The sequence below is a fragment of the Protobothrops mucrosquamatus genome, unplaced genomic scaffold (assembly GCF_001527695.2).
Source record: "Protobothrops mucrosquamatus isolate PMUCROS unplaced genomic scaffold, P.Mucros_1.0 scaffold4602, whole genome shotgun sequence".
In the NCBI taxonomy this organism is placed as follows: Eukaryota; Metazoa; Chordata; class Lepidosauria; order Squamata; family Viperidae; genus Protobothrops; species Protobothrops mucrosquamatus.
Window position 1 is genome coordinate 69,778 of NW_015390505.1, and position 13,266 is coordinate 83,043.

General features: G+C 40.1%; 1 protein-coding gene across 1 annotated transcript in view; it reads right to left on the reverse strand.

Annotated features, from left to right (window-relative positions):
* Nucleotides 1–12,034, reverse strand: part of TEC (tec protein tyrosine kinase) — a 26,189-nt gene extending 14,155 nt beyond the window's left edge. Inside the window, exons 1-4 of the mRNA XM_015828519.1 lie at nt 11,901–12,034; nt 10,108–10,173; nt 8,813–8,867; nt 7,628–7,707 (exon numbers count right to left, since the gene is read on the reverse strand). Coding sequence (XP_015684005.1) covers nt 7,628–7,707; nt 8,813–8,867; nt 10,108–10,173; nt 11,901–12,013 — 314 coding nt within the window. The 5' untranslated portion in view covers nt 12,014–12,034. The remainder of the gene's footprint in view (nt 1–7,627; nt 7,708–8,812; nt 8,868–10,107; nt 10,174–11,900) is intronic.
* Between the last annotated feature and the right edge of the window lie 1,232 nt (nt 12,035–13,266).

Genomic DNA, 13,266 nt, shown 5'->3' on the forward strand with positions numbered 1-13,266 from the left:
TCCAAATCAACTCAGAAACATGCTCCATTAATTCACTGGGACATAATCAAGAGTCCAGACTTTTGAATGCTGACAAGATTTCTGAAACCAGCAAAGAGGATCAAAGCAAGATTTAATATTTGCTGCCAGCATTAAGTGGCAGGTATAATATCTCTTTGAGAACTAGGCCCATCATTCTCTTTGATTCTTCGATTACACACATTTTTTTTAAGGACAAGATGAGAACATTAAGGAATAGAGGTAATCCTCGACTTGTAAGTTTGTTTAGCGACCGTTCAAAGTTACAACAGCACTGCAAAAAGTGATTTATGACCATTTTTTTCACACTTAAGACCACTGTAAGCATATAAGAATTTTTTTTAATGTGCAAGGGAGAACTAGCTGTCATCACGGGGTTCAGAAACTTACCCTCCAAATTTTGCATACAGCGATACTGTATATAAACCTGGTTGACTGGAGTCCCTCACCATAAACCCTCCTTCTTTATCCTAAAATCCGAGAAAAAGAAATGAAACCTTTATTATAAACCAACCAGAATTCTTTGTTGACCGATTTGCAAGATTCACAATTTACTTATGAAACTTATGTGGCGTTTCGACTGCAAGGGACTGCAACCAGAATAAATGCTAACCCTGCATTAACAAGGGGCTTCCCCCACACCCATCCACCCCCCAAAAAAAAATTGCTACCAGGAACAAAGCACCTCTTTTAGAAGCATTAGAACAGGGCTTTTCAACCTTTTCACCCATTGTACCACTTTTAGGATAGGGCAACATCCGAGTGCCACCAGTCGCCTAGCAAGGTGTCAAAAACTTGATGACCCCCCAAAAAAGAGAAAAAAGTAATAAAGTACAGGTAGTCCTCAACTTACAACAGTTCGCTTAGTGACTGTTCGAAGTTACAATGGCACTGAAAAAGTGCCCCCCAAGCCACAACGGAGCAAGACACCTGCCTGCCCACCCAGCGGCGCTCTTCCTCCTGTCCGAGGTTTTCATTGTTGAGAGCATTTCTGTTGAGGATTGGCAGTGGAGGTGGGGTGGGGGGGGTGTTTGGTTTTTATTCCCCCCGTCTGCTGGTTGGTTGCAGCAGGTTTTGGTCACTTCACATGACCCTGGGACACTGTGACCGTCATAAATATGAATCAGTTGCCACGCATCTGAATGTAAATCACAAGACCCTGGAGATGCTGCAACATTCCAGCTGATTGGTGCTTCTTCAGGGCTCAGCAGAAGCGCCAGGATCAGCGCTGAGCTCCAGCTGGAGCCTGGCGCTGAGCCTGGCGCTTCCACTGAGCCCTGACAGCCCTGAAGAAGCGCCAATGAGCTGGAAAGCGGCACTGATCCTGGTGCTTCTGCTGAGCCCTGACAGCCCTGCAGCTCCAGCGGTCTCTCGCTCAGGCTTGTGCGGTGCTGCCACCGGTTCAGCTCATTCCCCTCCCCCGCTACTTTTCTAGGATGGTCGCGTACCACCTGCCAGGTGCCCATGTACCACAGGTGGTACCCGTACCACTGGTTGAAAAGTCCTGATCTATAGTATACACCTATGTGTCATTCTTTTTTTTTCTTTTTGTTTTATCAAAATAATGTTAAGCCCACCTCATTTCTGAGAAGTTGCTCTGCCTGACTTCTGTTCAGATTTCTGCAGTACCATCTAAAGAGGAAACCAGTAAAAGTTTAGCATATTATATATAAATGCTACCATTTTGTAGGGCTTTAAGGCAAAATACATTTTTCAAAGCACCTGTCTGCACCTCCAAATGCATTTCTTCCCTTGAGGCAGCTGCAGAAGATAATCACAGTTTCAGGAAAAAAGTAGCTGCTTTAAAGAGTTCTGGGCAGATGCAACATTTATTTTCTGCATACTTCAAAGCACTTTTTTTTTTTTTTTGCATTCAAGCTGGAACACTGTGTGGATCTGACGCCTATGTTCCAAAATATATCCCCATGATTTCCATCCAACTCTTTTTCTGAAGCCAGCCCAAGTGGTAACCAGAATCATATCTCATGGAAACAAATTCCAAATTATGCATTTTCATTTTTTTCAAAATCCTTTTGTTTCTTGTGATCTTTCTAGGATTCAATTTGACCTCTGGTTCTATTATTTTTTGGGGAAGGGGAAAATAGCTTCTCCCTGTCCAATTTATCTACACCGTGTGTGTGTGTGTGTGTGTGTATGTGTATGCGTATGTATATGTGTATGTGTTAAATTTGGATTTTTGCCAACAAAGAGTTAAAGGGAGACTAGTATAGCTATTTCGAGCTATTTAGCTCTCGTCAGCTAGCCATACCCTTCTGAGATTCGAACATGGGCCACTTGCATGTTAGGCAACTGTGTTAACCTCTAGGCCACAGGTTGGCAAAAAAATTTGGCAAAAATCCAAATTTAACATAGAAATGGTTTGTCGCAGTAGCGACTACTGCCTGGGATAGCTCCTAGATTGGAGCTGAAAAAGGCAAAAACTTGCCTGAAAAAGGTAGACTGGGTGTTCCATTTGATACTTAATATATGTGTATGTATATATACACCTCCATCATGTCCTCTGTCTTTTGCTTCAATTTGCTTCAATATTGAATAAAAACAGTCAATAAAACCATTTATGATAAAGCCAAACTGTAAGAGTACATGAAATAAAATAAAATTCATTTTAATCAGGCAGTTCAAAAGGCAACTTACTGCTGAATCTGAATGGGACAGTTTATACTTGGCTATGACCAATTCCTTGAGACAATTTGGCTACTATGTTAAGAACGACGGGTTCTACTGTCTGCTGAAGCATAATATGGAGCCCCAGGAATGACTCTTTAAGCATCTTTCTGGAGATGCAGAGTCTCAAAGCTATTTCCCATGAAATGGTCAAAATACATAAAATCACATTTGCTATATATAAAAATTGACTTACTCATACTGCTCCAGACTGTTGGACTTCTTTCCTGTTACGTAATTGCTTGGAATATATCCTTGGTTTCTAGAATGATAAAAAGGAACAATACAGGTAGTCATTGACTTACAACAGTTCGAAATTCACAGTTATGACCATTGCACCTTCACCATGGTCACATGAGGGGAAAACATGACCAAAATTCAGACGCTTGGCAACTGACTCATATTTATGACGGTTGTAGTGTCCCGGGGTCATGTGATCTCTCTCTCTCTCTCTCTCTCTCTCTCTCTCTCTCTCGTCTCTCATTCTCTCCTGAACCACCCCCAAAATAAGATTTCAGTATTATCAGCCCCAAGAACAAGAACTTGCATTTTTTTTCTGAAATTCTGTAATATACTACCTGACCTCTTGTCTCACATAAGACATTTTTTCTTTTTCTTTTTTTTACTTAATTTGGGGAATCTATAGTTACTATGTAATGCTGTTTGCAGACATCCCAGCATCCATGGAACATTCTGGATACTGGCAGCTTGCCGACATCCCAGCACCCATGGAACATTCTGGATACCGGCAGCTTGCAGACATCCCAGCACCCATGGAACATTCTGGATACCGACAGCTTGCAGACATCCCAGCACCCATGGAACATTCTGGATACTGGCAGCAGAGCAGAGATCTCAACTTGATCCAACCCCAATTAGCCAGAACACTACAGGCAGTCCTCGACTTACGACCACAATTGAGCCCAAATTTTCTGTTAAGTGAAATTTTCATTGACTTTTGCCCCGTTTTACGACCTTTCTTGCTACAGGTGTTGTGAATCCCTGCAGCTGTGAAGGTAGTAACAGGTTTGTTAAGTGAATCTGCCTTCCCCATTGACTTTGCTCATCAGAAGGTCATAAAAGATGATCACATGACTCCCGGGACACTGCAACGGTCATAAAATATGAGTCGATTGCCAAGCGCCTGAATTTTGAGCACCTGACCATGGGGGATGCTGAAATGGCTGAGAGTGCGAAAAATGGTCATGCGTCCCTTTTTTCAGTACCACTGTAACTTCAGTCATTAAATGAACTGTTGTAAGTCGAGACCAGTTGCAGTTAGTTCTTATTATTCAAATTGATTTTACATGCTCTTGAAATAAATAAGCTGTCTGTGAATATTATCCACAATTCAATCTATAGGTGTGCCTATAAGCCACCCTTTCAGTGGCTAATCTTAAAGCCTGAAGATGCACAGTTCAAACCAGTCTAGCAAAAGCAGCCTCGCCCACTTTTGTCCTACTTATTTTAAAATACAACAATTTACCCACCTCTGTCAAAAACCCATTTCTCTTTTAATCTTTCTAAAGCACACTACAGAGGTATGAAAACCATAATAAAATATCAGCAAAGACGATCGCAATGCGTTAGGGGTAGGCAACCTTGGCTCTTTTATGACTCGTGGACTTCAACTCCCAGAATTCCTGAGCCAGCATGGCTCAGCTTGGAAACCTCTCCCTTTCCCCTCAGTATGGCTGGCTCAGGAATTCTGGGAGTTGAAGTCCACGAGTCATAAAAGAGCCAAGGTTGCCCACCCCTGGTTTAGGCCTGTTGTAGGTGCCAGTATCCAGAATGTTCCATGAGTGCTGGGATGTCTGCAAGCTGCCAGTATCCAGAATGTTCCATGGGTGCTGGGATGTCTGCAAGCTGCCGGTATCCAGAATGTTCCATGGGTGCTGGGATATCGGCAAGCTGCCGGTATCCAGAATGTTCCATGGGTGTTGGGATGTCTGCAACTATTTCTGCCTATGCTTAAAATTAAACCAGATAATTGCATTCCTTACCCATATTTATCTTTTGCTTTCCACCAGTGGATGTCATTTTTTTCGATTATGATATATTCTTGACCCCTTTCTAATCTCAAATCATGAAGCTCCGTGGGCTCAAAATCATACATGGCAATTGCCACTTCTTCTTCTTCTTCTTCTTCCTCATCCTCTTCTTGAGGAATGGGGGGTGGGGGCCTTCTCTGAAACTTAAAAAGTTATTATCTGTCATTGACTGAAATATTCCAATAATTCTAATTACTAAGATAATTATTTGGGATGCTTCTATTTTCCAGCTCAGTGAAGCAGAATAAAATACTTGACACAAAATTATACTCTAGGAGGGCAATTAAAATGCACGCAAGCAACATAGACAAGTACATCTAAATTTGTCATTCTATTTGTTTGTTGAATGGACCATGAGCAAATTTAACAATCCGGACACAGATATATTTAAATAAAAAATTAAAAATGAGCTTGGGTTTATGATGAAGGAAACTGCTAAAAGTATAAAAACTAAGGCTGCAAATTAATCCTGGATCTAGAATCCTCCATTTTACTACCAAATACAAAGTTCTGAAAATATACAGGTGTTACTTGAACAGAAAACAAAAAGAAAAGCACACTAGCTTTAATTATTATTATCTCTCCAACACTAAGAAGGTTATTTATTTATTCATCCTTCCACGATGCCAACATGCCCCAAACATGTATGAAAAACAATCAAATCTCCTTTTCTCTAAAGAATCCCTGGGACAAAAATAATCCAAATATATTGCCTGGAATTTAGTAGCTCATATTCTCGGAAAGGCAGGCTTGAAAACTTCAGTCAGATTTGTTATTTATCTATTATATAGAGATATATAACATTATAAATAGATAGATAGATATAGACAGCTGTGGTGGCGCAGTGGTTAGAATGCAGTATTGCAGGCTAATTCTGCTGACTGCCAACCGCCAGCAGTTCGATCCTGACCGGCTCAAGGTTAACTCAGTCTTCCATCCTTCCGAGGTTGGTAAAATGAGGACCCAGATTGTTGGAGGCAAGAGGCTGACCCTGTAAACCGCTTAGAGAGGGCTGCAAAACACTTGAAGTGGTATATAAGTCTAAGTGCTATTGCTATTACATACATATGCACACATGTTATTTGTATCAGCAATTTAAAAGTCACATGGCAAAAAGAAAAAAACCCTAAATTTCTTTGCAAGCAGTTTGGTAGTCTTTATCCTGTAAGAATGGAATACAAATTTCATTCATTTTGGGGGAAATGGGGAGGGCGGACTGATATCCTCATTAGAGACAATGAGACCATACCAATATTGCATGTTATGGGTTGAAGAAGCTGATTATTAATCTTGCATTTAGTTCAGTCTATCCCTGCGTGAAACTTACTGCTCTATATTATATGCCTGTGAGTAATGGTGACTAGTACAGGTATCATAGTTAGAGGTTTGTCCATCTCAGGGTGCTCAATTATTAGGGTGTAACTACATGTTACTGCTAGTTCCTAAACTTGTTTTTCTGGAGCTGGCATGAATGAATGAGAAAAAGCATGCAAGAAGGTGGAATGTGGGACTCTACAAACACACATGCAAATTTACTCTGTGAAGTTTAATTCCCAGTCAGACAGCCTGGAGGAGAATGGTGGAGAACTCATTAGGGAGTAGAAACTACAGGGAGACAGTAATGAGGAGAAGAAAAAACTTTTAATATTTTCTCTGCTGAAGTGACTCCAAATTAAGTAGTTTGATGCAGCAAATAAACATCACAGGACTATGTATTTAATTCAGGTTTTTGAAAAATGGTGACTGGATGTCAAGAAAATGAACATATCAATGAAACAAGTCTGTTAGCGTCATTTTTGTTCTTTGGCACACATAAATTGGCTGAAACAAGTAGCTGTTCCTTAAAATTCCCAGGTTTATGAAGAGAAAAGTTAAATATGAGCCTCTCTCTTTCATATCTATTTATCTGTCTATCTATATATCTATCCATCCATCCAATTTCTGCCTGCCATAGTCAACAAGACTTTCTGCAGTTCACACCATGCAATAAAATATCCACAGTAATTACCTAAAAGCAGTCAATCAAAACAAGAAATAACAATCTTTATCAATCAAGTAACCTCTCAATCTCAATCAAGTAAGGTCTCAATCATCTCTGAAAACAATTCAGTTTTTAGCAGTTTATGGAAGATGAATGGTGAACTTGTGAGTTGGCCCCATTATGATTAACATCCTTTTGTCTGTAATTTCTTTGTTTTGTTCTGTTTTTATAGGTTTAAAATGTTTTTATAATAATTACGATAAGTGATTTTGTGTATTTATCTACCGTTTTAGCTTTATTCTATACCAGCCAGAGTCACTTTCAGTAGGATGGGCTAAAATAATAAAATGAAATGAAATGAATAGAATAAAATAAAATAAAATAATAAAATAAAATAAAATAAAATAAAATAAAATAAAATAAAATAAAATAAAATAAAATAAAATAAAATAAAATAAAATAAAATAAAATAAATAAAANTCCAAATCAACTCAGAAACATGCTCCATTAATTCACTGGGACATAATCAAGAGTCCAGACTTTTGAATGCTGACAAGATTTCTGAAACCAGCAAAGAGGATCAAAGCAAGATTTAATATTTGCTGCCAGCATTAAGTGGCAGGTATAATATCTCTTTGAGAACTAGGCCCATCATTCTCTTTGATTCTTCGATTACACATATATTTTTTAAGGACAAGATGAGAACATTAAGGAATAGAGGTAATCCTCGACTTATAAGAGTTTGTTTAGCGACCGTTCAAAGTTACAACAGCACTGCAAAAAGTGATTTATGACCATTTTTTTTCACACTTAAGACCACTGTAAGCATACAAGAATTTTTTTTTAATGTGCAAGGGAGAACTAGCTGTCATCACGGGGTTCAGAAACTTACCCTCCAAATTTTGCATACAGCGATACTGTATATAAACCTGGTTGACTGGAGTCCCTCACCATAAACCCTCCTTCTTTATCCTAAAATCCAAGAAAAAGAAATGAAACCTTTACTATAAACCAACCAGAATTCTTTGTTGACCGATTTGCAAGATTCACAATTTACTTATGAAACTTATGTGGCGTTTCGACTGCAAGGGACTGCAACCAGAATAAATGCTAACCCTGCATTAACAAGGGGCTTCCCCCACACCCATCCACCCCCCCAAAAAAAATTGCTACCAGGAACAAAGCACCTCTCTTAGAAGCATTAGAACAGGGCTTTTCAACCTTTTCACCCATTGTACCACTTTTAGGATAGGGCAACATCCGAGTGCCACCAGTCGCCTAGCAAGGTGTCAAAAACTTGATGACCCCCGCAAAAAGAGAAAAAAGTAATAAAGTACAGGTAGTCCTCAACTTACAACAGTTCGCTTAGTGACTGTTCGAAGTTACAATGGCACTGAAAAAGTGCCCCCCAAGCCACAACGGAGCAAGACACCTGCCTGCCCACCCGGCAACGCTCTTCCTCCTGTCCGGGGTTTTCATTGTGAGCATTTCTGTTGAAGATTGGCAGCGGGGGTGACGTGGGGTGTATGTGGTTTTTATTCCCCCGTCTACTGGATGGTTGCAGCAGGTTTTGGTCACTTCACATGACCCTGGGACACTGTGACCATCATAAATATGAATCAGTTGCCAGGCATCTGAATGTAAATCACAAGACCCTGGAGAGGCTGCAACATTCCAGCTGATCGGTGCTTCTTCTGGGCTCAGCAGAAGCACCAGGATCAGCGCCGAGCTCCAGCTGGAGCCTGGCGCTGATCCTGGTGCTTCCACTGAGCCCTGACAGCCCCGAAGAAGCGCCAATCAGCTGGAAAGCGGCACTGATCCTGGCGTTTCCGCTGAGCGCTGACAGCCCTGCAGCTCCAGCGGTCTCTCGCTCAGGCTTGTGCGCTGCTGCCACCAGTTCAGCTCATTCCCCTCTCCTGCTACCACTTTTCTAGGATGGTCGCGTACCACCTGCCAGGTGCCAATGTACCACAGGTGGTACCCGTACAACTGATTGAAAAGCCCTGACCTATAGTATACACCTATGTGTCATTCTTTTTTTTTTCTTTTTGTTTTATCAAAATAATGTTAAGCCCACCTCATTTCTGAGAAGTTGCTCTGCCTGACTTCTGTTCAGATTTCTGCAGTACCATCTAAAGAGGAAACCAGTAAAAGTTTAGCATATTATATATAAATGCTACCATTTTGTAGGGCTTTAAGGCAAAATACATTTTTCAAAGCACCTGTCTGCACCTCCAAATGCATTTCTTCCCTTGAGGCAGCTGCAGAAGATAATCACAGTTTCAGGAAAAAAGTAGCTGCTTTAAAGAGTTCTGGGCGGATGCAACATTTATTTTCTGCATACTTCAAAGCACTTTTTTTTTTGCATTCAAGCTGGAACACTGTGTGGATCTGACGCCTATGTTCCAAAATATATCCCCATGATTTCCATCCAACTCTTTTTTTGAAGCCAGCCCAAGTGGTAACCAGAATCATATCTCATGGAAACAAATTCCAAATTATGCATTTTCATTTTTTTCAAAATCCTTTTGTTTCTTGTGATCTTTCTAGGATTCAATTTGACCTCTAGTTCTATTATTTTTTGGGGAAGGGGAAAATAGCTTCTCCCTGTCCAATTTATCTACACCGTGTGTGTGTGTGTGTGTATGTGTATGCGTATGTATATGTGTATGTGTTAAATTTGGATTTTTGCCAACAAAGAGTTAAAGGGAGACTAGTATAGCTATTTCGAGCTATTTAGCTCTCATCAGCTAGCCATACCCTTCTGAGATTCGAACATGGGCCACTTGCATGTTAGGCAACTGTGTTAACCTCTAGGCCACAGGTTGGCAAAAAGATTTGGCAAAAATCCAAATTTAACATAGAAATGGTTTCTCGCAGTAGCGACTACTGCCTGGGATAGCTCCTAGATTGGAGCTGAAAAAGGCAAAAACTTGCCTGAAAAAGGTAGACCGGGTGTTCCATTAGACACTTAATATATGTGTATGTATATATACACCTCCATCATGTCCTCTGTCTTTTGCTTCAATTTGCTTCAATATTTAATAAAAACAGTCAATAAAACCATTTATGATAAAGCCAAACTGTAAGAGTACATGAAATAAAATAAAATTCATTTTAATCAGGCAGTTCAAAAGGCAACTTACTGCTGAATCTGAATGGGACAGTTTATACTTGGCTATGACCAATTCCTTGAGACAATTTGGCTGCTATGTTAAGAACGACGGGTTCTACTGTCTGCTGAAGCATAATATGGAGCCCCAGGAATGACTCTTTAAGCATCTTTCTGGAGATGCAGAGTCTCAAAGCTATTTCCCATGAAATGGTCAAAATACATAAAATCACATTTGCTATATATAAAAATTGACTTACTCATACTGCTCCAGACTGTTGGACTTCTTTCCTGTTACGTAATTGCTTGGAATATATCCTTGGTTTCTAGAATGATAAAAAGGAACAATACAGGTGACTTACAACAGTTCGAAATTCACAGTTATGACCATTGAACCTTCACCATGGTCACATGAGGGGAAAACATGACCAAAATTCAGACGCTTGGCAACTGACTCATATTTATGATGGTTGTAGTGTCCCGGGGTCATGTGATATCTCTCTCTCTCTCTCTCTCTCTCTCTCTCTCTCTCTCTCTCTCTCTCTCTCTCTCTCTCTCTCTCTCTCTGTCTCTCATTCTCTCCTGAACCACCCCCAAAATAAGATTTCAGTATTATCAGCCCCAAGAACAAGAACTTGCATTTTTTTTCTGAAATTCTGTAATATACTACCTGACCTCTTGTCTCACATAAGACATTTTTTCTTTTTCTTTTTTTTACTTAATTTGGGGAATCTATAGTTACTATGTAATGCTGTTTGCAGACATCCCAGCATCCATGGAACATTCTGGATACTGGCAGCTTGCCGACATCCCAGCACCCATGGAACATTCTGGATACCGGCAGCTTGCAGACATCCCAGCACCCATGGAACATTCTGGATACCGGCAGCTTGCAGACATCCCAGCACCCATGGAACATTCTGGATACTGGCAGCAGAGCAGAGATCTCAACTTGATCCAACCCCAATTAGCCAGAACACTACAGGCAGTCCTCGACTTACGACCACAATTGAGCCCAAATTTTCTGTTAAGTGAAATTTTCATTGACTTTTGCCCCGTTTTACGACCTTTCTTGCTACAGGTGTTGTGAATCCCTGCAGCTGTGAAGGTAGTAACAGGTTTGTTAAGTGAATCTGCCTTCCCCATTGACTTTGCTCGTCAGAAGGTCATAAAAGATGATCACATGACTCCCGGGACACTGCAACGGTCATAAAATATGAGTCGATTGCCAAGCGCCTGAATTTTGAGCACCTGACCGTGGGGATGCTGAAATGGCTGTGAGTGCGAAAAATGGTCATGCGTCCCTTTTTTCAGTACCACTGTAACTTCAAACAGTCACTAAATGAACTGCTGTAAGTCGAGACCAGTTGCAATTAGTTCTTATTATTAAAATTGATTTTACATCCTCTTGAAATAAATAAGCTGTCTGTGAATATTATCCACAATTCAATCTATAGGTGTGCCTATAAGCCACCCTTTCAGTGGCTATTCTTAAACCCTGAAGATGCACAGTTCAAACCAGTCTAGCAAAAGCAACCTCACCCACCTTTGTCCTACTTATTTTAAAATACAACAATTTACCCACCTCTGTCAAAAACCCATTTCTCTTTTAATCTTTCTAAAGCACACTACAGAGGTATGGAAACCACAATAAACTATCAACAAAGACGATCGCAATGTGTTAGGGGTAGGCAACCTTGCTTCTTCTATGACTCGTGGACTTCAACTCCCAGAATTCCTGAGCCAGCATGGCTCAGCTTGGAAACCTCTCCCTTTCCCCTCAGCATGGCTGGCTCAGGAATTCTGGGAGTTGAAGTCCACGAGTCATAAAAGAGCCAAGGTTGCCCACCCCTGGTTTAGGCCTGTTGTAGGTGCCAGTATCCAGAATGTTCCATGGGTGCTGGGATGTCTGCAAGCTGCCGGTATCCAGAATGTTCCATGGGTGCTGGGATATCGGCAAGCTGCCGGTATCCAGAATGTTCCATGGGTGTTGGGATGTCTGCAACTATTTCTGCCTATGCTTAAAATTAAACCAGATAATTGCATTCCTTACCCATATTTATCTTTTGCTTTCCACCAGTGGATGTCATTTTTTTCCATTATGATATATTCTTGACCCTTTTCTAATCTCAAATCATGAAGCTCCGTGGGCTCAAAATCATACATGGCAATTGCCACTTCTTCTTCTTCTTCTTCTTCTTCCTCATCCTCTTCTTGAGGAATGGGGGGTGGGGGCCTTCTCTGAAACTTAAAAAGTTATTATCTGTCATTGACTGAAATATTCCAATAATTCTAATTACTAAGATAATTATTTGGGATGCTTCTATTTTCCAGCTCAGTGAAGCAGAATAAAATACTTTACACAAAATTATACTCTAGGAGGGCAATTAAAATGCACGCAAGCAACATAGACAAGTACATCTAAATTTGTCATTCTATTTGTTTGTTGAATGGACCATGAGCAAATTTAACAATCTGGACACAGATATATTTAAATTAAAAATGAGCTTGTGTTTATGATGAAGGAAACTGCTAAAAGGTAATACAGTATAAAAAAACTAAGGCTGCAAATTAATCCTGGATCCAGAATCCTCCATTTTACTACCAGATACAAGGTTCTGGAAAATATACAGGTGTTACTTGAACAGAAAACAAAAAGAAAAGCACACTAGCTTTAATTATTATTATCTCTCCAACACTAAGAAGGTTATTTATTTATTAATCCTTCCACGATGCCAACATGCCCCAAACATGTATGAAAAACAATCAAATCTCCTTTTGTCTAAAGAATCCCTGGGACAAAAATAATCCAAATATATTGCCTGGAATTTAGTAGCTCATATTCTCGGAAAGGCAGGCCTGAAAACTTCAGTCAGATTTGTTATTTATCTATTATATAGAGATATATAACATTATAAATAGATAGATATATAGACAGCTGTGGTGGCGCAGTGGTTAAAAGGCAGTATTGCAGGCTAATTCTGCTGACTGCCAACCACCAGCAGTTCGATCCTGACCGGCTCAAGGTTAACTCAGTCTTCCATCCTTCCGAGGTTGGTAAAATGAGGACCCAGATTGTTGGAGGCAAGAGGCTGACCCTGTAAACCACTTAGAGAGGGTTGCAAAACACTTGAAGTGGTATATAAGTCTAAGTGCTATTGCTATTACATACATATGCACACATGTTATTTGTATCAGCAATTTAAAAGTCACATGGCAAAAATAATAATAATAATAATAATAATAATAATTTAATTTATATACCGCCCTTCTCCCGTAGGACTCAGGGCGGTGCACAGCATATTAAAACAGATACAAACAAAATACATCAAAAAACAAAAAAACCCCATAAAACCAAATTAAAAGCCAAATATTGGAAGCTGTGTGTCAATTAAAATTTTCTTAAAATCATCCCTACC